The sequence below is a fragment of the Leptodactylus fuscus genome, chromosome 2 (assembly GCF_031893055.1).
Source record: "Leptodactylus fuscus isolate aLepFus1 chromosome 2, aLepFus1.hap2, whole genome shotgun sequence".
In the NCBI taxonomy this organism is placed as follows: domain Eukaryota; kingdom Metazoa; phylum Chordata; class Amphibia; order Anura; family Leptodactylidae; genus Leptodactylus; species Leptodactylus fuscus.
In genome coordinates, this window is record NC_134266.1 from 119,445,766 (window position 1) to 119,473,566 (window position 27,801).

The 27,801-nt window shown below is 39.7% G+C and overlaps 1 protein-coding gene across 6 annotated transcripts in view; it reads right to left on the bottom strand.

The window, feature by feature from the left end:
• DLGAP3 (DLG associated protein 3) overlaps positions 1–27,801 on the bottom strand; it is a 335,981-nt gene that overhangs the window by 70,277 nt on the left and 237,903 nt on the right. For 3 of the 6 annotated variants that reach the window (XM_075264486.1, XM_075264485.1, XM_075264488.1), the window contains exons 6-7: positions 21,166–21,270; positions 18,423–18,657 (exon numbers count right to left, since the gene is read on the bottom strand). In XM_075264486.1, coding sequence (XP_075120587.1) covers positions 18,423–18,657; positions 21,166–21,270 — 340 coding nt within the window. The remainder of the gene's footprint in view (positions 1–18,422; positions 18,658–21,165; positions 21,271–27,801) is intronic. The other 3 variants (XM_075264490.1, XM_075264489.1, XM_075264487.1) reach the window with 1 other exon arrangement.

Here is a 27,801-nt window from a genome sequence, read left to right on the forward strand (position 1 = left end):
GTCACTGCCCACAGCACTACAATACACAAAATACATTTCCAATCAAGATAAAAGCCTAGCGCAAACACATAAAATGACTGTCCTAAGTCACCCATCTAAACATGAATACAATGGTCAATCCAAAGTTAGAATACAATAATTGATAGACATCTGTATTTTGATTTCTGTGTGTAAACTTCAGAATGTAAATGAACAACATGCATGCAACATATAAAGTGTTTGTGGTTTTTCTCCAAGTGTCTTACATATTTTAAAAAAATATTATATATATATATATATATATATATATATATATATATATATATATATACTGTATATGTATATATATTGCTAGAGACAAGCCAAAAGAAACACAAGTCGATCTAACTGTGCAAACCAAGAAATCACATAAGTATTGGTCTTAGGCCTAAGTTACATGAAGACTTTCTATAGCGCAGCTATTGAGCTACAGATGCAGTACGCAGGAAAATATCAATTTCTATGCAGTCTTGTGGACTGCTGAAGTCACTCAATAAAACTGATGAGTAGGGCTACAAATAGTCAACATGTAGTCCGATCCTTATTTTTACCATGTTTACAACATCATTGTTCGTCTTTTTTTCTCATTTTTACAATAAAAAAACAACTGACAAAAAACATTGCATAAAATCACAAAAGTGCCACCAAACAACATAGGTGGGACATACGGAGGATATTAATTCATACTGTAATTGTGCAACAAATAAGACAGGCTGGTGAAAGTACAGAAATACTGAAACCAGGAACAATTACGTTACATGAAAATGCCACATACATATACAAGTGTCCACATTTTACATAATTTATAGTTAATTAATAGAAATCATTTGCATTTCTCTCTGAAATAAAAAAGAAAAATCACGAGTAAATACAAGTTCTCTTTTCTCAAAATGTAGGCCTGCTTTTCTCAAAAAAGCTGAACAAGAGATTATTTTGCCATGCCACATACTGACAAGGTAGCGAATATAACTCTGCAAGTCAGCAGTCTGACTAAATGATCCGGCATTTTTTTTTTTTTTTTTAAAGACAGTAAGATTTAACATTCAGAGAAAATGCTCACTAGAGAAATCTCAGTTTCCTCTCATGCAGTAACTTAGTAATGCCTACTAGTAACATTCAATACACTTAGATATGCACTTCCATCTGTGTATAAAGTAACACTGCTGAACAGAAAGTTTCTCTATCAAACAACAGCATGTTCATTGGCGCCCATCGATATTGCAATATTGGTCGACATGCTCATATTTGCAACTTACAGTTCTGCTGATGATCCTCATTTTCATTCTAAAAATATTCCAGTGGTTAAAGAATATTTCCAAGACTGTAAGACATAACCCAGGGGTCCCGTAACAAACCTGGACAGAGGGCTTCTTCCATCATGACCACAATCAGCATATGTGATCAAGACATGAATGCTTTTAAATATGTTCATCTCCATTGTCTCTCTCGTGTACAATTTCCTCCATCCTTTGACATTGTCACTAACTGCACCTTGACTATGAGAGGATATAACAACTGCTATGCCTATTGTCTTGAAAATGTTATCATTTCTACCATTCATTCTATTCTACTAAATATCGAGCAAGCAGTTGAAGAGTTAAAATACAAAATCCTATGATTCCCACTTAATGAAATGAAAATAGTAGACCCTTTCCAGATTCTATTTGTGCAACCATGAATCCCTAATACAGATTAATATCAGACATGCTTCCCCTGTCACTCGCTATCCTCACAACTCCCACGGTCTAATTTACACACTGTTTGAAATTCATTGAAGTGCAGGCAAGAGGAAAAGCAGCCAGGATCAGGAAACTGTGTGACAGTGACATCTGTTAGGAAATGATATCTGTGATACAGTACACAAGTGGGAAGCTCTCCGTCATAACTGTAAACTTTCAGAGATCAGACTTTTTCTTACATTTGAGTGACACTGTTCTTTCTTCACAGTATCTTTCTTTATGTTATTTTTATTACTTTGTATTGAAAAAGGTGCATTTTGCAAGAAGGTTATATCATTTCAAACACTTTATAAGTGACAAAACAAATCTCCTACATTACCGTTATTGTAGAGATGTTGTTATGATGACTAAAAGTACCTTCTTCTTATGTTGCAGAAACAGTGCCACTCCTATCCAGAGGCTGAGTCTGGTATTGTAGTAGCTCAGTACCAGGCACAGTACTCAGTACCAGATCCATTTTCCTGAACTTGGATAACCCCTTATAACAGCATCTGTTCCCGCTTTCTGAGATATAATGGTTCTTTTATGGTAATATATTATTTTGGGAATATATAATGAAGTTATATTTTGAGTGACTCTCCCCAATCACATTTATAGTCACCCTGCAGTATATGATAAATTGAATTACAGTCCAGTCAGTTCTCAGCATAGAGCATAAGCTACTAAATTATGTATTCTGACTTTTCTGGATTCTGTTCACAAGCCATCATGAATCTAAATGAAAAGTCAAGCCGGCTTCCTTAAAGCTCACAGACTATTCACTTTCAGACCAATATTGAGAGACTAATGTTATTGTTTGTATAATAAAAAGTACAATTTTCTAATATACTTTCTATATCAATTCCTCATTTTTTTTTAGACCTGGTTCTCTTTATTTTGAAGTGTAAAACTCACTACTTAAAGACCGTTTTTTAACCGGTAATAAAGTAGTCTACACTGGAAATCAGGTCTAAGGACTTCTACTACATCCAGCAGAATGCTATATTTATTCCCATATTAGAGCAACAGGCTTCATCCCATATGTTAAGAGTTACCAAATACATTAAAGGGGTTGTCCCATCTCCTATCTATACTGGTAGCTTTTGTAAATTGAAGACTTTTCCTAAATATATTGCTTTAGAAATGCTGCTTTGTTTTCCTGCTATGTGAACTTATTTCTCCTATTATTTACACAGTGTTGCTATAACCACGAACCTATGAGATAGGACAAGTGATGTCACTTACTGGCAGGACAATCAGTTCAGCTAATTGCAATTTTGCTGACAAAGCAGAGTCTGTTATTTCTAGATGTAAACGCACAGATAACACTGAGTTTGTTCTATACAAGCATGTGCATAGTAACTGATCTGTATAAGTGTTGTGTGTCTCCTTCAGCAAAAGGGAAGGGGGGTGAAGAAATACAGGAAGTGAGAAGAAGACACTGCAGGCAGACTGCAGAAACACTACATTTCATGTATGTGTTTTTATCTATTTCTCCACTTACAAAGCCCTTTCAGATCAGACCATGACAGTCACCATTCCTATTCACAAAAAGACATTTTTTTTAGATATATGTTTCCATTGTTTCTTTCTGTAGTGTATAATCTTCAGCATTACAGTAGTAAAGTGCTGACATTATTGTGATACCTTTTAATGGCTTATCAAGTAGATTATAGATATTGGCTTTCAATAATTCAGTCTTTACTTTGAAAACAGTAGAGAAATTGAAATATCACTGCACATAAGATAAAGAGCTTGTCATCATTCTGACACACATACACATTAATGATCATTTTCTTCTTTGCATAGATATTAACTTTACATCTTAACACAATAGCAATGAGCTTGTCTAGTTTACTAATTCTAGTTCACTTATCCTATTAGGGAATTCCTGATATAAATGAATATATTTAAATAAAATAAATAAATTAACTAATTAATATAATAAATAAATGAATATAATAAGAAATACAGTCCTATGAAAAAGTTTGGGCACCCCTATTAATCTTAATCATTTTTAGTTCTAAATATTTTGGTGTTTGCAGCAGCCATTTCAGTTTGATATATCTAATAACTGATGGACACAGTAATATTTCAGGATTGAAATGAGGTTTATTGTACTAACAGAAAATGTGCAATATGCATTAAACCAAAATTTGACCGGTGCAAAAGTATGGGCACCTCAACAGAAAAGTTACATTAATATTTAGTAGATCCTCCTTTTGCAAAGATAACAGCCTCTAGTCGCTTCCTGTAGCTTTTAATCAGTTCCTGGATCCTGGATGAAGGGATTTTGGACCATTCCTCTTTACAAAACAATTCAAGTTCAGTTAAGTTTGATGGTCGCCGAGTATGGACAGCCCGCTTCAAATCATTCCACAGATGTTCAATGATATTCAGGTCTGGGGACTGGGATGGCCATTCCAGAACATTGTAATTGTTCCTCTGCATGAATGCCTGAGTCGATTTGGAGCGGTGTTTTGGATCATTGTCCTGTTGAAATATCCATCCCCGGCGTAACTTCAACTTCGTCACTGATTCTTGAACATTATTCTCAAGAATCTGCTGATACTGAGTGGAATCCATGCGACCCTCAACTTTAACAAGATTCCAGGTACCGGCATTGGCCACACAGCCCCAAAGCATGATGGAACCTCCACCAAATATTACTGTGGGTAGCAAGTGTTTTTCTTGGAATGCTGTTTTTTTTGGACGCAATGCATAACGCCTTTTTGTATGACCAAACAACTCAATCATTGTTTCATCAGTCCACAGGACCTTCTTCCAAAATGAAGCTGGCTTGTCCAAATGTGCATTTTCATACCTCAGGCAACTCTGTTTGTGGCGTGCTTGCAGAAATGGCTTCTTTCTCATCACTCTCCCATACAGCTTCTCCTTGTGCAATGTGCGTTGTATTGTTGACCGATGCACAGTGACACCATCTGCAGCAAGATGATGCTGCAGCTCTTTGGAGGTGGTCTGTGGATTGTCCTTGACTGTTCTCACCATTCTTCTTCTCTGCCTTTCTGATATTTTTCTTGGCCTGCCACTTCTGGGCTTAACAAGAACTGTCCCTGTGGTCTTCCATTTCCTTACTATGTTCCTCACAGTGGAAACTGACAGGTTAAATCTCTGAGACAACTTTTTGTATCCTCCCCTGAACAACTATGTTGAACAATCTTTGTTTTCAGATCATTTGAGAGCGGGCTGTCCATGCTCAGCGACCATCAAACTTAACTGAACTTGAATTGTTTTGTAAAGAGGAATGGTCCAAAATACCTTCATCCAGGATCCAGGAACTGATTAAAAGCTACAGGAAGCAACTAGAGGCTGTTATCTTTGCAAAAGAAGGATCTACTAAATATTAATATCACTTTTCTGTTGAGGTGTCCATACTTTTGCACCGGTCAAATTTTGGTTTAATGCATATTGCACATTTTCTGTTAGTACAATAAACCTCATTTCAATCCTGAAATATTACTGTGTCCATCAGTTATTAGATATATCAAACTGAAATGGCTGCTGCAAATACCAAAATATTTAGAACTAAAAATGATTAAGATTAATAGGGGTGCCCAAACTTTTTCATAGGACTGTAATCATTTACGTCTGGATGTCTTTCTCGAGGAGAACAATATTATGGGTTATGAACTCTCTAGATTTTAAGTATACATTGATCCAGGGTTTTTATACTGACTGCCAGATTGGAGTCGGGAAGGAACCTTTTCCCTAAAATGAGGCAATTGACATGAGCCTCATGGGGTTTTTTGCCTTCCCTTGGATCAACACTGTAGGGGATTGTAGGGTTGTAGGTTGGACTTGATGGACTGACGTCTTCATCCAACCTCATCTACTATGTAACTATTCTATTTAGACAGCTGATAATACCTACAAAAAGCATCCATCACTATTAAGGATTAAGTACATCCATTTGTTACATGGTTTGCCCACTGATTTCAATGGGATTTGTGTAATACATTTTGCCAAGTAGCGGTGCTGAACAGAAACTGTTTGCTAGCTGATAGTTTTCATTACAAATTCTAGCTAAACAATGGCATATTTTTCTAACAAAAACCTTAAAGTGACCATAGAATTAATGATTTTAACAGGGTACAAGGAGATGGTTGGGAATAAGATACTTCCCACGATATGAATGGAAAAATAACTTATATTATTTGAAAAATTTAGCATTTCTATCTAATATGTTGCCTGTTGGTATTTTTATATGCTTCTGTCACCAGTACTACATTTTACAGGGAATCCTCTTTTTATGATCTACCTTATTTTAGATTTATTATATTAATATTAATGTAATAAAATTAATATTCAATAAATTAATTATGAATAAGTACTAATTAATTTATTAATATGAATTTAATAAATTAACATTAATTAATATTAATATTCTATTAATAGCTTATTTTCTAAGTTAGGAGTGCTGACTAGAGATGAGCGAACAGTGAAATATTCGATATTCGATTTGAATAGCCCCTCAATATTCGACTATTCAAACGAGTATCGAACCCCATCATCGTCTATGGGGAAAAAAGCTTTGTTTCAGGGGAAACTACTCTTCGACTCAGGAGAGTCACCAAGTCCATTTTGACACCTCAGCAAATGAGGACAACACCTCTGGAATGCAACTGGGACAGCAGGGGAAGCATGGCTGGGGGCATCTAACACGCCCAAGTCCATGTATTACGCCACTAATAATGTGGAAGCTGACTTTTTGCCTTAGGAATGCATTGACCAGCATTGATTGGCCGAATGCCATACGGAGTACAGTATTCGGCCAATCAACGCTGGTTCTGCCAGAGGCTCGTCTGTGAGGAGGCAAAGTCTAAGATCGGTCCACAGCAGTCTCCATTGTGGTCCGATTTCAGATGTAGCAGTGTTGAGCGCACAGCTCTGCTACACCTGAAATGTAGCAACGTTGAGCACACAGCACTGCTACATCTCAGGTATAGCAGAGTTGACACAGCGCTGCTACATCTCAGATGTAGCAGCGTTGAGCGCACAGCACTGCTACATCTCAGGTATAGCATAGAGGAGGTGGAGTCTAAGATCGGTCCACAGCAGTCTCCATTGTGGTCCGATCTCAGGTATAGCAGAGTTGACAAAGCTCTGCTACACCTGAGATGCAGCAGAGCTGGCCGTGCGCTGAGTTCTGCTACACCTGAGATGCAGCACAGCTGGCTGTGCGCTGAACTCTGCTACACCTGAGATGCAGCAGAGCTGGCCATGCACTGAGCTCTCCTACACCTGAGATGCAGCAGAGCTGGCCGTGCGCTGAACTCTGCTGCACCTGAGATGTAGCTGTGCTGTGCGCTTAACGCTGCTACATCTGAGATGTAGCAGCGATGTGTCAACGATATGCTACATCTGAGATCGGGCCACAATGGAGACTGCTGTGGACTGATCTTAGACTCCGCCTCCTCCAGCAGAACCAGCGTTGATTGGCCGAATGCTGTACATTGTATGGCATTGGGCCAATCAACGCTGGACAATGCATTCCTATGAGAAAAAGTGAGCTCCCGCATAATGCAAGCTGACAGGGATCCCGACTAGCATATAAAGGGGAGACAGACCCACGAGACAGACCCAAAAGAGCTGTTTGAGTAACATTCCTACCTAAATAAAGCTAATTCCTAGCTAACCCTGCCAGTACATCTATCCCTGTCTCACAGTCTCATATGAACCGAATCTGAAATCCACCATCCGTATAAAGTGGAGGTCACCTGATTTAGCCAGCCAATTACTTTTTCCAATTTTTTTTCCGATGCCTACATTGTCGTAGTTCCTGTCCTACCTCCCCTGCACAGTTATTGGTGCAAAAAAAGCGCCAGGGAAGGTGGGAGGGGATATGAATTTTTATTGTGTTTGTCGCGTGGTATTTGATTGGAATCAAATATCTCGAGCAGCCTGATATTTGATCGAATACTAATTCGATCGTACGCCGTTCGCTCATCTCTAGTGATGAACTGTTCCATTTTTTTTTTAGCATACTATATGTGGTACATATGGTGTATATATGGTTTATTGGCCATTGTCCTGAGGTCTTGCATCCACTGTTGGGGTCACTGGTCTTACTCTTCTCTTTACTTCATACTACTGACTAGCTTTGTAGAATCCAATGAAGGGCGGCCTGCAATGAATGGAGTAGAAAGATGTAGGCTTGCCATAGTCCAAATCAATGGCAAACCCCAGCTGTCCACATCTGCTTTAAATCCATATCTTGGAGAAATAAAGATGCTTTTATCTGTACAATTGCTAATCCTTTTTGTTGCAAGCACATTTGACAAGACACATTACAGTATCAATGTCATGGATGCCTACTGAAATTGATTTCATATCATATAAAACAAAGAAGAATTAGTTTGTTCAAGAGGTCAGTTGTGTCTTGGTATAGCTTAAAATATTTTATATCTATTCTGAAATAATCCCTGTAAGTGCTCCAGTGCATATGATACAGGCCATGCAATGTTCTCTTATTTATGTACTGTATTTTGGGAAGGGATAAGAGTGTTAGGTCATAGTAAGTATTTCTGCATACAACTTCTAGAACTCACCATTTCAGCAAGATCTTTAATATCTGTACTTTAAGTTATTTGATGTAAGGAGTTTTGGCTATACCAAGTTTTCTCAAACAGTGAGGTCTTTTGCACAGATCTAACATCTGTAAAAAAAAATGTCCATGTGTGTCCAAACAAGTGCACAGCCGACCCTTATTCACATGGCAGTGAATAATGGCAGCGTGATGGCTGTTTTTGAAATGGCCATTATAGAACCCATGATTTTCAATGGATCTACTCACATGCTACTACTGTCCATTTTCTTTGACACCTGAGAAAAATAGGCTACCAAAAAAACCAGAAATGTGAACAGACACATTAGGGAAGATTAACTAATACTGTCTAAAAAGCGAGACAGTGCAAACTTAAACTAGACTTAAAGAGGTTTTCCGGTCAATTTTTTTTCAAAAAAGGTCTGTAGTGCTATTAATAGGTTAATAAGAGCACCCAAAAACCTTTAACAGTGTTTTGAGCGATTTCTGGGTTTCTCTGGGAGCTCCTGGCATCTTCTGCATTTGTTTACATGGGTATCTTCCTGTTCTGTGCTTTTCCACAACTACCAAGATGACTTGGGCCACTCAGAGCTGACTCAGACCACCTCCCTCTCTCACTCCCTCTCCCTTTCTCAAACACACCCCCTCTTTTTCCCTAGCTAGCCTCAGCCTTATTAGCCCTTCCTAACTAACTCACTCAACCCCCTTCCCCAATAATACTTACCTGTCTTCCAGGCAGGACCTTCTTGGCATGGGACGTCACTTCTTCTGGGCAATAGAGCTGGAAGACGTCAAAGTGCCGGCCACCTAGAAGGAAGTGATGTCCCATGCCAGAAGGTCCTACCTGGAAGACAGGTAAGTATGATGGGGTGGTGGTGGGGTTTAGTATAGGAGATGCTCGATTTCTGGAAACAAGGAAACAGATCGTCACTGGAAAATCAGAAAATGTACTAGGGGCGTTTACATGAACGCCTTGGCAATCTAGTTGAATATAGATTTTTGGTACACTAAGTCATTTAGAAGGTAGGCGGGGGTTGGGAGGGGATGTTTAGCTTAGATTAGAGAGATCAATTTATACCGGATAACCCCTTTAAACTGTATCAAATTTATCAACGTGTCTGATGTTGTATTTTCAGACTGACTAGTCTAAATTTATACCTCCTATTAGTTGGATTCAGTCTAAGGCTGTATTCACACAGAGTAACGCCAGGCGCTTTTTGTGTGTTTTTTGCACATAGCGCCGCGTTAACGCCGCGTATACGCCGCGTTAATGCCGGGCAACGCCACCACTAAATAGCGCGGCGTTAACGCGGCGTACACGCGGCGCTACGCGGCGTTAACGCGGCGCTATGTGCAAAAAACACACAAAAAACGCCTGCCGTTACTCTGTGTGAATACAGCCTAAGGCATAGTAGGCCGCAGCAAATGACCATGGCGGTAATGCATGGGTTTTTTCCTGCAGTGCTTTTTACAGAAAGTGAAACTTTCTATTTCCTTTATACCCATTGGAAAACCTCTGTCAAATCCTGCTAGTTTTGGAAATCGCAGCATGTCTGCTGTGCGCACTTTTCCAAACAGCATGTTTTTGTCTGCAGTGTTTCCATCATGTCCAAACCGTTGCATTTACACCACGTGGAGCCCCAGCCTCAAAAGTTCTTGGTGCATTTTTGGCATATCTTAGGCCACGCCACTTTCCCTTAAGATTACGCCATTTTCCAGTCAAGTTGGAACAGCACACAAGCTTGAGAGATTTTTTTATGCAAATTACACCAGAATTCTGGCACATTTTGCCTCACAATTGAATTCAGATGTGTGATGGACGTTACTAAAACAGCCATCACACATCTGTTTTTTGCCATCATGTGAATAAGCCCTAACTGTTTGAGAAAGGCTCAAAAGAGTTCATATTATAAAGATATATGAAATGAAACTATAATCTGTGAGTGTCTGAAATGTTATTTATCCTTGTGCACCACTACACCTATGCTACAATAATGACATGCCAACTGAACTTTCATTGCGATTAAATTGAGACACTGAATTGATTGAAAGAGTAACTACACAAAATCTAAAAATATCTAAAAATCAATAGCCTTAGAGTCTTTCATCTAATAAAGTCAATTACAACAAACTCTACATATTGACAAATGAATCGTTGTAAAAACAGCATTCCACCTTATATAGAATTCTACTTTATACTGCATTCTACTTTATACAACATTCCAATTTATACACCATTCTACTTTATACAGCATTCCACTTTATACTGCATTCCTCTTTATACACCAATCTACATTATACATCATTCCACTTTATATAGCACTCCTTTTTATATAGTCTGCTTTATGCAGCATTCTACTTTATACAGCATTCCATTTTATACATTACTCTGCTTTATACAGCATTCCACTGTATACAGCATTCTACGAGGGTAGTCTGAAAAGTTTCGATCTCCACATGTAGATGGCAACACTTGTCAACCAAAGTTGGGGAATGTGTTCGCGCATGCGTTGGAATGTACTCACAAAAATTTCAGCCATTTTGCACCAGCGTTTTTTCTTTGACAGTTGTTGAAGTCGATGTGAGTGATTTTGTGAAAATGGATAAAATCTAATATCGAGCTGTCATTAGATATTTGTTTTTGAAAGGCAATAAGCCTTCGCAAATTAAAGACGAGTTGGACGCTGTGTACAGGGACTCTGTACCATCATATACCAACATCAAATTTTGGGCAGCTGAATTTAAACGTGGCCATACCAGCTTGTTTGGCGATGAACGTTCGAGACGGCCAAAAACTGCAACCACGAATGAAAACATTGCTTAAGTTCACCAAATGATGCTAGAGAACCGTTGAATTAAGTTTAGAGAGATAGCAGAGGCTATGAGCATATCGAAAGAACGTGTTTGCCACAAATTGGTTGAAATTTTAGGAATGAGAAAGCTGATGGCACGCTGGGTGCCACGATTGCTCACTCTGGACCAAAAACGTGTTCGGATGAACATTTGCAAAGCTCTGTTGGCGCAGTTTAGGAACAATAAATCAGAGTTTTGCCGCCGATTAAATACTGTGGATGAAACTTGGATACACCATTACACCCCAGAAACAAAAACACAGTCAAAACAGAGGACTGCGAAAGAAGTTTTAAGATTTTATCCATTTTCACAAACTCACTCGCATCGACTCACTCCAACAACTATCAAAGAAAAAACACTAGTGCAAAATGACTGAAATTTTTGTGAGTACATTCCAACGCATGCGCAAACACATTCTCCAACTTTGGTTGACAAGTGTTGCCATCTACAGGTGGAGGTCGGAAACTTTTCAGACTACCCTCGTACTTTACACAACATTCCACAAACAATTGACAAACAATTCACCAGGCCCTATAATAGTGGGGGCCCCCTCAGCCAACCATGATTGAGCAGGACAGTTCAGAATTTGGAGTGCAGTCCCGCTTTTCAGGGTGGCAGTTCCCAATTTCAACTATCTCTATGTCCTTAGGATGCAGATAAAGTTGTAAACACTGTGGTGGAGAACATACTCCACCAATCAGGCTTCAGCTGATGTTTGCTGTAGCGCAATGAGTACTGATTCAGAGACAGCATTACAACCTGAGCGTTCAGGCAGTTCCATGGGCTAGGTGAATATAACTTTTTTATTATTTTTTTTTAATTTGTTTGTTTTATATTGATTGAACAGGCACTGAAGGGGAAAGAAGCATTATGTGGGGGCCACTAAATAATGTTGGAACCAGTTGAGGGGACATTAAATTATGTGGGAAGAGCCCACATAATTTGTATACAATGGCTCTGTATACAGCATTCCACTTTATACAATACACAACTTCATACAGCATTCTACTTCATACAAAGTACTTCTGTATATAGCATTCTACTTTAAACAATATTCTACTTTATAGACTATTCTACTTTATGTAGCGTTCAACTTAATGTAACATTCTACTTTATACTACAGAGGTAGGTAACCTTAGGCACTCCAGCTGTTGAGAAACTCTAACTCCCAGAATGCATACTTGCTCTGCTCTTCTTGCAGCTACCCATAGAAGTGAATGGAGAATGCTGGAGTGTCAAAGATTGCTGATTGCTGTTATTCAACATTCCATCTTAGGGTTGGTTCACACTAGCGCTTGTATTCTGTCCACAAGAAGACCGTATGGAGACCCCCCCGAACAGAATACCAACGCTAATGCAAGCGCTGTGCAGTTAAGCACACAGAGCCCATAGACTATAATGGGTCCATGTGCTTGCCACGCACTGCCCGCACAATTCATTTGTGCGGGCAGTGCGCGGCAAGCACACAGAGCCCATTATAGTCTATGGGCTCCATGTGCTTTGCAAGCACATCGCTTGTAATTGCGATTGCATTCCGTCTGGGGGGGTCTCCATGCGGATGGAATACAAGCGCTAGTGTGAACCAACCCTTATACAGCATTCTATTTTTTGCAGCATTCCAACTTTTACAGCTTTCTTCTTCACATGGTACTTCGTTTTATATATCATTCTATTTTTACATCATTCTCCTTACTTTATACTGCATTCTACTATATAACATTCCACTTCATATAGACTTTGAATTTATACATTTTTACACTTTATACAGCATTCTATATAAATATATTGAAATTTACATTGTTGTATCACACAATGCCTAAAGAAGAGACCTGATTTTTTTTACCTAGATGTACCTAGAATTTTTTATTCCAGCATTGACATTTAAATGGCAATGGAAAATAGAATTTTACATGTTACAAAAATATATTAAAAGGAAAGAATATGTTTGTACCATGTTAGCCAGTAGATAAAAAAGATAAACTGAGAGTCTTCAGTCATTGATGCCTTTAAAACATAACCTAAAAAAGAGGATGATGACAAATGACAAGCTTCTGCGACAACTTGGATTTCTTTATATCAGGCATGGTATAACAAACTTTGCAGAGTCACATGTGGCATTTATGCACAAAAGGCTAAGGGAATAGGTTAATATATATTTACCGCACTATTTCAATGTCTTTTTGCGTATTATTGTGTCTCTTCAAACTGTGTAACACCATGCTTTATGAAAAGCCTTACCCTTACTCTTGGAAACTTGTTGTTTGTCATCCTCTTTTCCATTAACCACTAAAGATGGGTTCACATCTGTCAGAGTCTCCAATGGCTGAGACCGTGGAAAATCGACAGAGAAAAAAGACCTGCATGGTTTCCGTTTAGAAACTGAAAGCAGTTTCTGCTTTAATCCAGCTCCATTTCAAAAAGGGGTCATCCAGTTGAGACAACACTTTCACCCTTTCACTGCCAAAACTTCGTAATACCCTATTACTTAATGACTGTTGCAACCAGAATAGAAGATTAAAACTTTTGCTATGCTATTAAAACCCAGAATTCTCACTCCCTATCCTATCCCTAGGTCTAGCTGTATTAGGGAGAAGGATGAAACCCTTTTAACTCCTCCTTCTATGCCTGCTTTAAAAAGTAAGCAGTTGCAAAGCAGCGCAACCAATCTCTAACCAAGCTTTATCAGGCTACCTGTCCTGATAGAGGTTTACTGCAATCTGGATCACATAAATGTATGGTTTCTTCAATATTGATGGATTTGTGAAGATATGCGTACATTGAAATGGACTTATGTGGCATGTAATCTTAAAAGGCCCTGAGCTCAGACATAGAGACATATACCTACAAACATGAATTAATGAAAAAAAAAAAAATGCAAAATCAATTTGATACAAAACTGCATGGTGGGTGACATTATCCCAAAATATCAACTTTCAGACATAGGGTATAGTTTTCATTTTATATGCCAAAAATGAGAAAACTGTCCTGAAATGCATCGCAACGAAATGGCCAAGCTTTGATTATTTAAGATAAGATAAGAGAATCCTTTAATAGTCCCACCATGGGGAAATGTAAGCAATATAAGAAGTACATTTGTGGTCATACTCCACCATAGACCCATTTCTTTTACTATGTAGATCAGATTCTTTTCCACACATGTTGGCCACTATACAACTGCTATCAGTATTTTTTTCATTACAACTGGTGCTGTATTTGATATACTGTGAAATGTTCACCAGGCTGTAACAAAGAACATAGTAGACTTAAAATATGTAGTCATGGATTCTATGATATTAATTTTAGAAAGGTACATTGTTTCTAGAAAAATGCTGGAAATGTTACATTTTCACAAGGTTATAACCAATACAGTTGATTCCTGGTTGTCACTAACTTATAATGTGCTATGTCCAAGATGTTTGCCATAGCAGCCTCAGCACTACTACATCACTTTCACAGCTATGTGTTATCGGCCAGGCTATGCATAGATGCTTTGTTTCCCCTTTTGTTGTTGTATTGGCAGGCAAAATACTGTAGTAATAGTAAAAGTAGTAATACTGTGACTACCACTAGTAGATCAATTCACTGTCATACATTTTAAAAACCTTTGGATGAAAAATAAAACAATGAAGGATGCTTTATGTGATTTTCGATGTTTGATAGAAATGCTTTTTAACAATAATGTTACATTATAAAATAATTTTATTATTTTTTTGTGTTAAATCAATGTCACCCAGTACTACTAAAGTGTCTTTTACATCATACCTCAAGTTACAACTCAAAGTTTAATATCTGATGGGTTGCTTTGTAATATACTCCATTAAAGGAAATGTCTCTTTCTACAAGACTGAGTGGGCAGGTCCTATCTCTTAACTGCGAAGGCTTCCAGTATTCAAGGAAGCCAAAAATTAGCCAAGACGCTTTTTTGCATGATGGGGATTACTATCGATTGACAGAACCCAGAATTTTAGCTTTTGATATGTTTAAATAAAGTCAAATTTTAGGAAATGTGGCATTGCTGGAATTCACTCTGTTTTCTCCATATCTGGACATGTTCCAAGCCGATGGAACCACTCAAGTCCGTGCACCCGGATCCAACACCATGATGTGAGTTTTTTCTACATTTACAGTCATATAAACTCACTGCAAAAGGGCTGTGTTTTCCTCCCTTCCCCTGATCCCAAGTTGCTAGGCAAAAATTCTAGACAATCTTTAATCCTATACTTTTCAGGACTTGGAGAATGGGAGGCCAATTCAAGTCAATGGGGCTGAACTGCAACACAAAGCACAACTATTATAGAATTTTATGGCTCTCAGACCCTGGTTATCTGATATTGATGACTTATCCTTCCTATAATACTCAAAAACTACTTTAGGCTCAGGTTTATGGAACACAGCTAAAAAACGCAGTGTTTTTCATTGAGTTTTTGCTGCGGTCTTCTCTGCTGTTTTTCTTCCCCTATTAAATCTATAGGGAAAATGCAGGTGTTTCCGCAAATAAAAATGATGTGCTGCACTTTCCGCAATAAGGGTGAGGTTAGCCAGAATCTCATTCACTTTACTTGTTTTGTAGCAAATTTTGCTGCTTTTTGAACCACACCTAGTAGTGGTTACAGAAGCAATGGGAAATTTTTCGGAAGCATTTCTACTCAATCCACTCTTGGATTTGGCTCAAAAAAATCACAGCAAAACCTGTAAACATAAAAGCAGCTTTTCCACAACATGTGGTTGTAGCTATGGGGGCTATTACAGTGAAGACACACATAGGGGTGCCAGTGCACACCAGTCTGTGCTATCGCTGTTTTCACCGACATTGTTAACATTTATTGACTAGCCAGTAACGTGATTATAGGCAATAATCAATAAAGGTTTAACCATATAAATACAAACAGCGACAACACAGACAAACATGCAGTCAGCGCTGCATTTTCCCCTGGTGTATATAGGAAAGCAGTCACATTATAATTTTATACACTCACCGGCCACTTTATTAGGTACACCTGTCCAACTGCTCGTTAACACTTAATTTCTAATCAGCCAATCACATGGCGGCAACTCAGTGCATTTAGGCATGTAGACATGGTCAAGACAATCTCCTGCAGTTCAAACCGAGCATCAGTATGGGGAAGAAAGGTGATTTGAGTGCCTTTGAACGTGGCATGGTTGTTGGTGCCAGAAGGGCTCGTCTGAGTATTTCAGAAACTGCTGATCTACTGGGATTTTCACGCACAACCATCTCTAGGGTTTACAGAGAATGGTCCGAAAAAGAAAAAACATCCAGTGAGCGGCAGTTCTGTGGGCGGAAATGCGTTGTTGATGCCAGAGGTCAGAGGAGAATGGCCAGACTGGTTCGAGCTGATAGAAAGGCAACAGTGACTCAAATAGCCACCCATTACAACCAAGGTAGCCAGAAGAGCATCTCTGAATGCACAGTACGTCGAACTTTGAGGCAGATGGGCTACAGCAGCAGAAGACCACACCGGGTGCCACTCCTTTCAGCTAAGAACAGGAAACTGAGGCTACAATTTGCACAAGCTCATCGAAATTGGACAATTGAAGATTGGAAAAACGTTGCCTGGTCTGATGAGTCTCGATTTCTGCTGCGACATTCGGATGGTAGGGTCAGAATTTGGCGTCAACAACATGAAAGCATGGATCCATCCTGCCTTGTATCAACGGTTCAGGCTGGTGGTGGTGGTGTCATGGTGTGGGGAATATTTTCTTGGCACTCTTTGGGCCCCTTGGTACCAATTGAGCATCGTTGCAACGCCAAAGCCTACCTGAGTATTGTTGCTGACCATGTCCATCCCTTTATGACCACAATGTACCCAACATCTGATGGCTACTTTCAGCAGGATAATACGCCATGTCATAAAGCTGGAATCATCTCAGACTGGTTTCTTGAACATGACAATGAGTTCACTGTACTCCAATGGCCTCCACAGTCACCAGATCTCAATCCAATAGAGCATCTTTGGGATGTGGTGGAACGGGAGATTCGCATCATGGATGTGCAGCCGACAAATCTGCGGCAACTGTGTGATGCCATCATGTCAATATAGACCAAAATCTCTGAGGAATGCTTCCAGCACCTTGTTGAATCTATGCCACGAAGAATTGAGGCAGTTCTGAAGGCAAAAGGGGGTCCAACCCGTTACTAGCATGGTGTACCTAATAAAGTGGCCGGTGAGTGTATAAGCAAGTTTTAACATATATTGAAATTTAGTTGTGCCCAGAGAAAAGCCTTCAAAAAGAATTGTAATAGATATGAAGCAGATGGTTACTGTGTAACAAATAAGTGATTAGTGACATCACAGGTAAGTTATTAACCAATACAAATTCTAATGTCAGATGATAAATAAAGCAATTCGATTATTCAACCAGCTCAAGATCTAAAAAGAAGGTTATTGCAGTTTCATCTGAACCCACACTTTGCCACACTTCAAAAATGTATTTTCTCCTTTTACCCATACATTCTTATATCTATGTAGCACACTTCACTACATTTTTTTTGGCAATGCTCTGTTATCATTAGACAGTACAGAAATATGTGATAAAGTATCAGCAAAGGGTATGGAAAAGACATTTTATAGGCTGTTAGGAAAAAAAAGAAAGAAAAGCAGAACATATATCTTTTGCTAACTGGCAGATACAATTATTTCATTCACTTTCATGGTGACAAGCAGCACATTACTTTTGCACAACCCATAACCTCGCACACATGAAAGCTAGCATATGACCTTAAAGAAAGGTCTCCTTCTATTAGCTACTGCAACATTTATCTGCAATGACAGATGGGAAAGTTGAGAGTTATTATTTCATAGACCAAGTGACTTGAACTAGCAATATCTGTGACCCCTTGACTGTAAAGCTTGCCTAACAGGACCATTATATTCCATAGAATACAGTAATATTTAACTCCTAATTTTAGCAGCTGCTTGTCCATAATATCTCGATGACAAATGGTAATGGAAATACAGGTAAACAAGTGGAATTGACATACAGTTATTTATATGAGAAACTGGGTGGAATATTTCTTCTGATGACTGTTGTTTTACTTAGATCAAAGTTCACAGATCTGAGAACACTGCATTAAATAAATTGAGACAAGAAGGTGAAAGACCTAACTTCAATATGAGCAGAGTGAGACATGAATGAAGACTCAACATAAACACAACTTGCAATGACTATAATGGAACAAAGTAACAATACAAGAATATACTGCAGAATTGTACACATAATATGCTACAGTGTGTGTATTAGCCACTTACAAGTGTTGGGCTTGAGAATGCTGCTGGCAAGGGTTGGTCCTGATGGGCCAGACATTGAAAAGACAGAGATGCAGTCATCGTCTTGGGAGCAGCCAGCTTGGATGGCACGGAGGTAGCTGTGACTGCGCATACGGAAACAGCCAGGGAGATCCAAAGCTTCAACAGCATGAGATTCCACTTCGCTGAACACCGATTCACATGTGGCCCCTGATTGGTGGTTTAATTCGCCCTTAACCTGGAAAGGAAAGAGGACTGGGATCACAACAAACTTCTTTATCATAACACCCATTCATGTTTCATAAACCAGAAATGCAACTACAATATACATAGGATATGACATGAGAAGATGAAGAAATTATCTATGACTAAAATAGTTTGCACCTAAAAAGCACTGAAATAGCTAACCTACTATATAAATAACGGAAAGTAAAGCTTGTAATATGTTGGATTCTAGCCAGATCCAATATCATATTTCTCCCTTTAAATGGTATTCAGCTGGTTACAAGCATTTTGAATGGTGTTGGCCCTTTATTTCTCCTCCATCTTATATGAAGTTACCATATGCTATTCCAATACTAGAGTTAATAGAGTTTATTTAGCTTGGTGGGATAATGAAGGAAATTGGTGAAGGAAATGTAGGAGAATCCCTTATGGGGTTACAATGTCAAGCTGTGAACATGGCTTCTCAATCTACTGGGGCCTCACCAGTTACAACAAGGTGATGTGAGTTTCAACACTGTAGGTACTCCAGTCAAAATGTGTGTCATCTATGTGCAGTATAGATCAAAATATACTCATAAGCAGTTACATTTGTTGCTAAACCAGAGATTGCTGCAACCATAAAAAGATCAGTAATGACATATGTCAGAACTGCCTCACTGGTCTAGGGGGCGCTTCACCACTGAAGCCCACCTCACTGTATGAATAGCACTACCCTAGAGGACTATTTTATGTCATATTGATAACCATTCGCGATCTACTGTGCTTAAATAGGTTGTGGAACATCTAATAGAATTTTCTTTTCAGAAAAATATTATTCTGTACACTATACTATAGTGTAAGTTTAAATGGTTAGTGACTGACTCCCATACATAATATGATAAAGACATATTGTAATAATAATAGTAATGACTGATACCATAATGTGTAAAATTCACAACTTCACCTTTATGATTAGAAATTCTGACAATTTTCAATGTAGCCTTGAACTTGGAGGAAGTTAATAACAGCTACTGGACATATGGAAAGGTGAGTTAATGGTACATGCTGCGGACAAACACAGTATAGTAGATGGGGACGAGAACGCAAAGTAGATCTTTACTGAACCTTTACTGTAAAATTCCTAGCATTACTGAAAATTGAAGCTCATTTCTTGATTTCTTGATTTTTTTCCTGTCTGCTGCCTTGAAAGAACTCAGTGTGTACCACAATAAAAATCTTGCAGTTGCCTTGCCTTGGGCTACTTCAAGCTAATTTAGAACGTTAATAAAAAAAAAAATGTGGCTGCCAGATGTTCAAAATTGTTTTTTTTTTTTTTTAAATATTATTCACTGTACATGTTAAGACATAGTAAGGCTAAGTGCAAAATCCCCTCCCTCCAATTTATTATTTGCATTACAAAGGTTGATATTTACTGAAAATCCAGAATGCAAGAGCATAATTGGTGTTTGCTAAAATCTCATTCACATACATTCTGTTTCTACTTTATTGCAGTTTCGTGCAAAATGAACATCCAGTGTCTACAACAAACAACTGTAGTAACCTGATACAGCCACTACACAGTGTACATAGTTCTCTGCTTAAAGAGGACCTTTCATGGGTTTGAGCACAGGCAGTTCTATATACTGCTGGAAAGCCGACAATGTGCTGATTCAGCACACTGTCGGCTTTCCCGATCTGTGCCCCGGGTGAAGAGCTATCAGTGCCAGTACTGTAGCTCTTCACAGTCAGAAGGGCTTCTCCATAGCAGCACCAATACCGCTGTACAGTGTGAGCGGGGAGGAACGACCCTTCCCCTCCTGATAATACTCGTCTATGGACAAGCACTGTGAGCAGAGGGAGGGGGCGTTCCTCTGTACACACAGGAACTGAAATAGGCGCTGCTGTGGAGAAGGACGTTCCTGACAGACTGTCAGGAACGCCCTTCTGACTGTAAAAAGCTACGGTACCGGCACGGCTCTTTACTCGGGGCACAGATCGGGAAAACCGATAATGTGCTGAATTCATAAATTCATAATATTGTCTTTCCAGCAATATATAGAACTGCCTGTGCCCAAACCCATGAAAGGTCCTTTTTAAGGCTGACGCCCCACGTTGTGGAAACACAGCTTCTGTTGCAGATTTTGCTGCTGTTTATTAAGCCAAAGCCAAGAATGGCTGCAAAAGGAATGGGAACTGTATAGGAAGTTCTTATTCTTCTCCCTTCTACTCAATCCACTCCTTACTTTGGCAACAAAATCTGCAGCAAAAAAGCTGCTTTTTCACAATGTGGGGCCTTAGCCTAAGACTGTATACACTGTTCTTTATAAGAGTTGATGTGTGGTGCTGGAACACTCTGCTAAAAAGATCAATATCTAATTCCCAGAAAACCCCTTTAATAATTTACTTAAAAACATGACTATGCTTCTCTGCAGTTATTTTTTAGCGCTAGCAACTTGTCTTAATACGAAGAATAAAACAATAGATCAAGAACATCAAACAGGGTGGTTACACATAATTCTTGTCAGATGAATACTGCACTTACTAGGTATTGTTCCTGTGATTTAAGATTCCTCTGTATCCTAAACCTTGGCGAGCCTGGGCCCTGAGTAATTCCCGGGTAAAATAAGCCTTCATGTCTGTTGTGATACTGCAATAAAATGGACTAATTTTACAAGTGCCCGTGTTCTCCAAATTGATGCATACATGTCTATGGTGTGGAATCCTTGTGATCAGAATAAGCCTGCATTCACACTGGCATTGTCTATCCACAGATCTGAACCATCAGAGGATCCAAACAACAAAAAGAAAAGTGGAAGACTTTGTGATTGTAACCATCATAATTCACTTTAAAGAGGACCTTTCATGGTTTGGGGCACAGGCAGTTGTATATACTGCTGGAAAGCCAACAGTGTGCTGAATTCAGCGAACTGTCGGCTTTCCCGATCTGTGCCCCGGGTGAAGAGCTATTGGCCCCGGTACCGTAGCTCTTCACAGTCAGAAGGGCATTTCTGACACTCTGTCAGGACCGTCCTTCTGTACAAGCAGCGCCTATAGCGCTGTGCTGTGAGACTGGGGAGGAACGCCCCCTCCCCTCCTGATAATACTCTTCTATGGACGAGCGCTGTGAGCAGAGGGAGGGGGCATTCCTCCCTGATCACACAGCACAGCACTATAGGCGCTGCTTGTACAGAAGGACATTCCTGACAGAATGTCAGAGACGCCCTTCTGACTGTAAAGAGCTATGGTTCCAGGACCGCTAGCTCTTTAACCTGGGCATAGATTGGGAAAGCTGACAGTGCGCTGAATTCAGCGCACTGTTGGCTTTCCAGCAGTATATAGAACTGCCTGTGCCCCAAACCATGAAAGGTCCTCTTTAATGTTAAAATAAAAAGGGAAAAACAACGTTTTTTTTTTGTTTTTTTTCATTTCATTTCATTCTGAAATAAAAATTTATGTAATGTTCTATTTGTAGGTTGTTTTTCTACATCAAAAGTGAATTATAACAAAATTAAGTCCATCATCTAAGGCCATTAAAGACTGGAAATACATTTTTGAACCTTATAAAAACAGTTGACATTAATAGGCATCCCATAGATAATGTATCGCCTCATAGAATCCCATCCTTTACATGTTTGACAAAAAGAATCTTAAAAAAAAAAAATAATAATAAAAAAAAAAAGCTGAAAAGACAAGTGTGAAAACAGCCTATTACATCTTTCCTCAACCTTGATCTTAGGAAATTATACAATGAAGGTGATAACTAAATGTCATCACAGCAGTAGCTGACAGTAGAAGATTGGCTGAGTAGAGACAGGTATTAGATGTTGCAAAACATGGCATAGAAGGGTCAGCAGTGGGTAACAGATGAGAAGTATACCAAAGATATTTGGTACTGTAGAAGTCACGGTTACTGTATATTGCAAATCTGTAGCTGTATCTTTCTATATGAGGCATCCACTGCCATAGTTATGATGCCATCTATACGCATCAATATCATGGGCAACACCTGCGGGGGGTCACTGTTCCTGCTGCAAGACAAAAGCATCCTCAGGATTGCCATATAACTCCATGCATTTACGTTAGTGAACGAGTCGCAGAGTAACACATTGAGGTTTTGTCTTCTTGCAACAAAAGAGAAGTCAAAAGACATTAAGTTAGAGTAGCACTATCCTAACGTTTTGCTGTGATACTAACAGTCAGGGGTTCCCTTTAAGCCCTACAAAAGTTAACAGTGCTGATTTGTTGTTCCCAAAAGATAAAAACGCTCCCAGCAAAATAATAGTGCCCCCTAATCGGCCTACAAGTGAATAGTGTTCCCCTTGTTTCCTTCACGAATAGTAAACCCCTTGTTCCCTCCACATAGAAAAAGTCCCCCCATAAGTAATAAAGCTCTAAGAGTTGACCTCCACCGATAATAATTCTATCCACATACATGGATAATATTTTCCCTCATAGGTAATAGTGTCCCCATGAATAATAATCCCCGATCATACACATAGTAATAGTGCCCCCCACAGGTAATAACATTCATGTCAAACTACCACTGCTGTACTAAATAGTATTATTACCTCCCTACACAGAACTGCTACAGTCTTCCATTCTCCTCTGCCTCCCCTATTTCCTATTCTCTGGGATCGCTGGTTGTAAGAATGGAGACAGAGGAGATGGGAAGGGGATTGAATAAACAGAAATTGCCATGTGCTGCATAGCAATGTGTAGGGATAGGCAAATGCTAGTGCATCTCAATAAATTAGAATATTATCAAAATGTTATGGCTTTTTGCTCAGTGGTCAAAGGTGTTTCCAGATGAAAGTAAATTTTGCATTTCATTTGGAAGGTCCCAGAGTCTGGAGGAAGAGTAAAGAGGCCACTGTACACAGTCCAAGCTACTTGAGGTCTAGTGTGACGTTTCCACAATCACTGATGGTTTGGGGAGCCATGTCATCTGCTGGTGTAGGTCCACTGGGTTTTATCAAGACCAAAATAAGTGCCAGGATATTCTAGAGCACTTCAGGTTTCCTTCTGCCGACAAGCTTTTTAGAGATGGAATTTTCATTTTCCAACAGGAGTTGGCCCCTGTCCACACTGCCAAAAGTACCAATACGTGGTTTAATAACCACAGTATTACTGTGCTAGATTGGCCAGCAAACTCTCCTGAATCTACTGTGTTTCCCCGAAAATAAGACAGTGTCTTATATTAAATTGTCACTCTAAATATAGGACCTGTCTTATTTTCGGGGGGTGCCTTATTACAACCAGCAGTCATGCCGGCACTTCCTTAGTGGAGCGTCAGCATGACTGCCGGTTGTAGGTAGTGTAGTGTAGGGGAGGGGAGAAGTTATCATACTTACCTTTTCCTTCTTCCTAGCAGCGCTGGTGCTGCTGTTCGTCCTGGAAGTGGTGGGCGGGGCTTAGCTAGGCTTCGGGGGGTGGGGCTTAGCGGAGCTTTGCAAGCTCCACTTCACTGACACAGCAGCCGTGCTCTGTGCTCCGTGTGCACAGGAAAGCCGGCTGCTGCCTCTTCTGTATGGCAGCTGCTGTCTCTGCCTCTGGGATGAGCTGGGAGAGCTCATCCTACAACAGCAGAGGCAGCAGCCGGCATGGCTGCTGTGTCAGTGAAGTGGAGCTCGCTAAGCCTCGCCCACGAAAGCTCCGATAAGCCACGCCCCCCGAAACCCCGCACACCACTGCCGGGCATGCCTTTTTTTTTCGGGGGATGCCTTATATTAGGCAATTCAACAGAAACCCCCGCATGCCTTACTTTCAGGGGGTGTCATACTTTCGGGGAAACACGGTATGGGGTATTGTCAAGAGGAAGATGGGAGACCGCAGACCTACAATGCAGATGAGCTGAAGGCTGCTATCATACAACCTGGGCTTTAATAACACCTCTGCAGTGCCACAGGCTGATCACCTCCATGCCACATTGCCGCATTGATATAGTCATTCATGCAAAAGGAGCCGACACCAAGTATTGAGGGCATTTACTGGACAGACTTTTCAATTGGCCAACATTTTTGTGTTAAATAATTTTTTAATTGTTAAATATTCTAATTTCCTGAGATAATGACTTTGGGTTTTCCTTGGCTGTAAGCCATAATCATCAACATTAACAGAAATAAACACTTGAAAAAGTTCACTCTGTTTGTAATGACTCAATATACCAGTAATATATGGGGTTCACTTTTTCAATTGAATTACTAAATAAAAAAAAAATACTTTTGATGATATTCTAATTTCTTGAGAAGCACTTGTGTGTATCCAAGGCTATAATGGATTGTTCAGGCTATAATGGATTGCAGCAACATGCTCTCAGAAACATTGGTGACATTACACATCATCAGACATGACAAGTACCAGCATGGAAGACTGATAGGGAATGTCTTAGTGCTAGTTCACATGGGGCTAGGGACTGCGTATTTTGGTCCTGATTATGACATGGGAAGCCGCATCAGAAAAGGACCAAAATGCGCCTGCCGTGACTGTCGGAAGCCCAAATGAATATGCCTAGTCTGGAGGGTGCTGCAGTAAGGCGGATGCCGCGGCTGAATCAGCCGCAGAATCCACCTGAAGAATGGGCAACTCACTTCTTTTTTCCTTGAGTGGCAATGCGAAAAAAGGACGCTAGCGGTCTACATAGACCTCTATTGTGATAGGGCGGATTTTGAGGTGTATTCGGCGTCAAAATCTGCCCCCTCTTGCCCTGTGTGAACGAGCCCTTAGATGAAAAGAGCAAAGAAAAGTCCAGAAGTTTTCTTCTTGGTGGGGATGGCTTACACGATAACTGTGTTGGAGTAATTCCACTTTGTAACTGTTTAGTAGAAAAGCACAGTTTGGAGTGATAGAACTATATATATATATATATATATATATATATATATATATATATATATATATATTATGAGATGTATAGTCAGTGAGTTGACACAGATTTTGGTGTGTTTTTTTGAGCCAAAGCCAGGAATGGATTGAGCAAAAGGGAGAAGTATAAGAGCTTTATTAGAGATTTCCCATTCCCATTCCTTTTGTAGCCACAACTGGGTTTGGCTAAAAAAAAACACAGCAAAATCTGCAACAAACAAGATTTCTTTCTGCAATGTGGAGCCTCAGCCTTAAGCAGATACATCCTCAGATTTTTCAGGTTAAATAAACTATTAAATTAAATTAAATTATGAATAAAAAATGGATTCGTGCTGAGGTGAATGTGCTTTACAGCAGAAATGATCAAACTACTTTTTTGCAGAATTATCTTCTAAAACTGATGATAGTTCTAGTACCTGAAGAACTTTCATTCATAAATGAACTATGGAAAATGATCTCTTCAAATTATTTAATGTAAATAATTGATAACTGACCTGGTAAAATATAGTAAATACTGTAGTCCTATACTGTACCCTCCATCACTGAAAGTCAATAAGAAATTCTCGGATCATACCAAAGACCACAGGCATTTATACACATCATTGAGTTCCAAAGTGATCTCTAATATTGTAATGTTTAAAAGGATAAAGAGGATACAGAACAAAGACTGTACCTTGTAGAGATGAGACTCTTTTTTTTTTTTGAAGATGTTCACAAATAGACATGCATGATATGCTAATAAGGGTAAAGTACTCTGCAGGCATGTTTTCTCTTCTCTGGGCTTTTGTCTCTGGTCTATTTTCTCTCCACCAGCGCCGCACCTCTCATGAGGCGACCTGAAGCGACCGCTTCAGGCGGCGCTATGTCAGGGCCCCAGGGAGGGCGGCCAGTCCAGGACAAGCTGTCCTGGACTGGCTTAGCACCAAGTGGTGGAATGGGGAGGCCGCTGAAGCAGCGCTGCTCCAGCGGACTCCCCTCACGCTCAGGCAGAGAGCAGGTCCTCTCCGTGCCTGCTCTCTGCCAGCGAACGTCGCTACGCCCCGCCCCCTTTGCGTCACCACGCCCCCTCTGCTCCGCCCCCTCCTCCTGGGGGGGGGGCAGCTTTCTGTCGTTCGCCTCGGGCGGCGAAAGGGGTAGGTTCACCCCTGCTCTCCATAATACTCCACCCAGCTCTTCCCTCCAGTTCCTGGTTGCACTATACTGCTTGAAAGGCTGCTAGGAGTAGAGTGAAAGGCTGCCGAGTATTTGCATTGTACCTCTAACCTGGTGGCACATAGTGACAGAAGCAATCCGTCATCCTGTATTGATATACTACACTGCCTAAAAGTTGGTTGTGTTACTCAACACAACCCCGAAAGGTGAGAAGCCAATTGTCTCTTTCTTTGCACTCTTGTTTTCAAGTGATAATGCAATACGCACTGCGCGGTGCTCTCGCTTTTTGTTAGCCTGTCAATCAAGTCATTCAAGGTAGAGATGGACAGGGCACTATAGAGAAAAGCTAGAGAAGAGACCAAAGTCCAGGCAAACTCTAAAACTCTAAACTTACTCTCATTTGCATATTATGAATATCACAATTTGTGAGTAACTAGGGCACAGGCCTATTCTCTAAAAGCTACTATCTCAATTTCTCTGCTCACAGACTACTTTTTTTTAACTCTCTTGAAATGGACATTTATAACAAAGCATTTTTTTTATTGTTTTTTTCATTATTGCACTCAAAACCCATATTTTTTTCTGTTGACATAGCTGTATATGGTTTTTTTTTAGAAAGGAAGCAGAGCTCTGCTTCCTTTCTACACCCAGATGTGCACCTTTCTCTTCATGCGTTATACTGATGAAGGTCATGCTTGACTGAAACGTTTATGTTTGGATGCTAATAAACACATGACTTCTCTTCATCCTATTGAGTGTCAGAAATTTTCTCTATATGATTATGGCAGTGAGATGCGTTCTCTGAGCACCTGAAGTTTATTAACCGAGTGACCGATCATTATATTCAATATGGGGTTTTTTATACATTTTTCAAACTCGCAGACGTAGACTAGAATGGGGTTGTCGGGTTTATGCCAAAACCGGTGGAGAGAAAAGTCCTCCATACAGGACTTTTCTCTACCTGTTTTTAGATGGAATCTGTGGTGGAGCTTCCTATGGAGATTCCAACGCCGATGTGAACCTAGTCATGCTGATTATATTGTATTGGTATATTTTATTAGTGTTCTAATTCACCCCATGAAAAGTAACGAATAGTGTGAGAGAACTACAACTCCCAGCCATTCCCTGTCTAACAGAACCTGTCTGCAGAAAAAAAAATGCAATG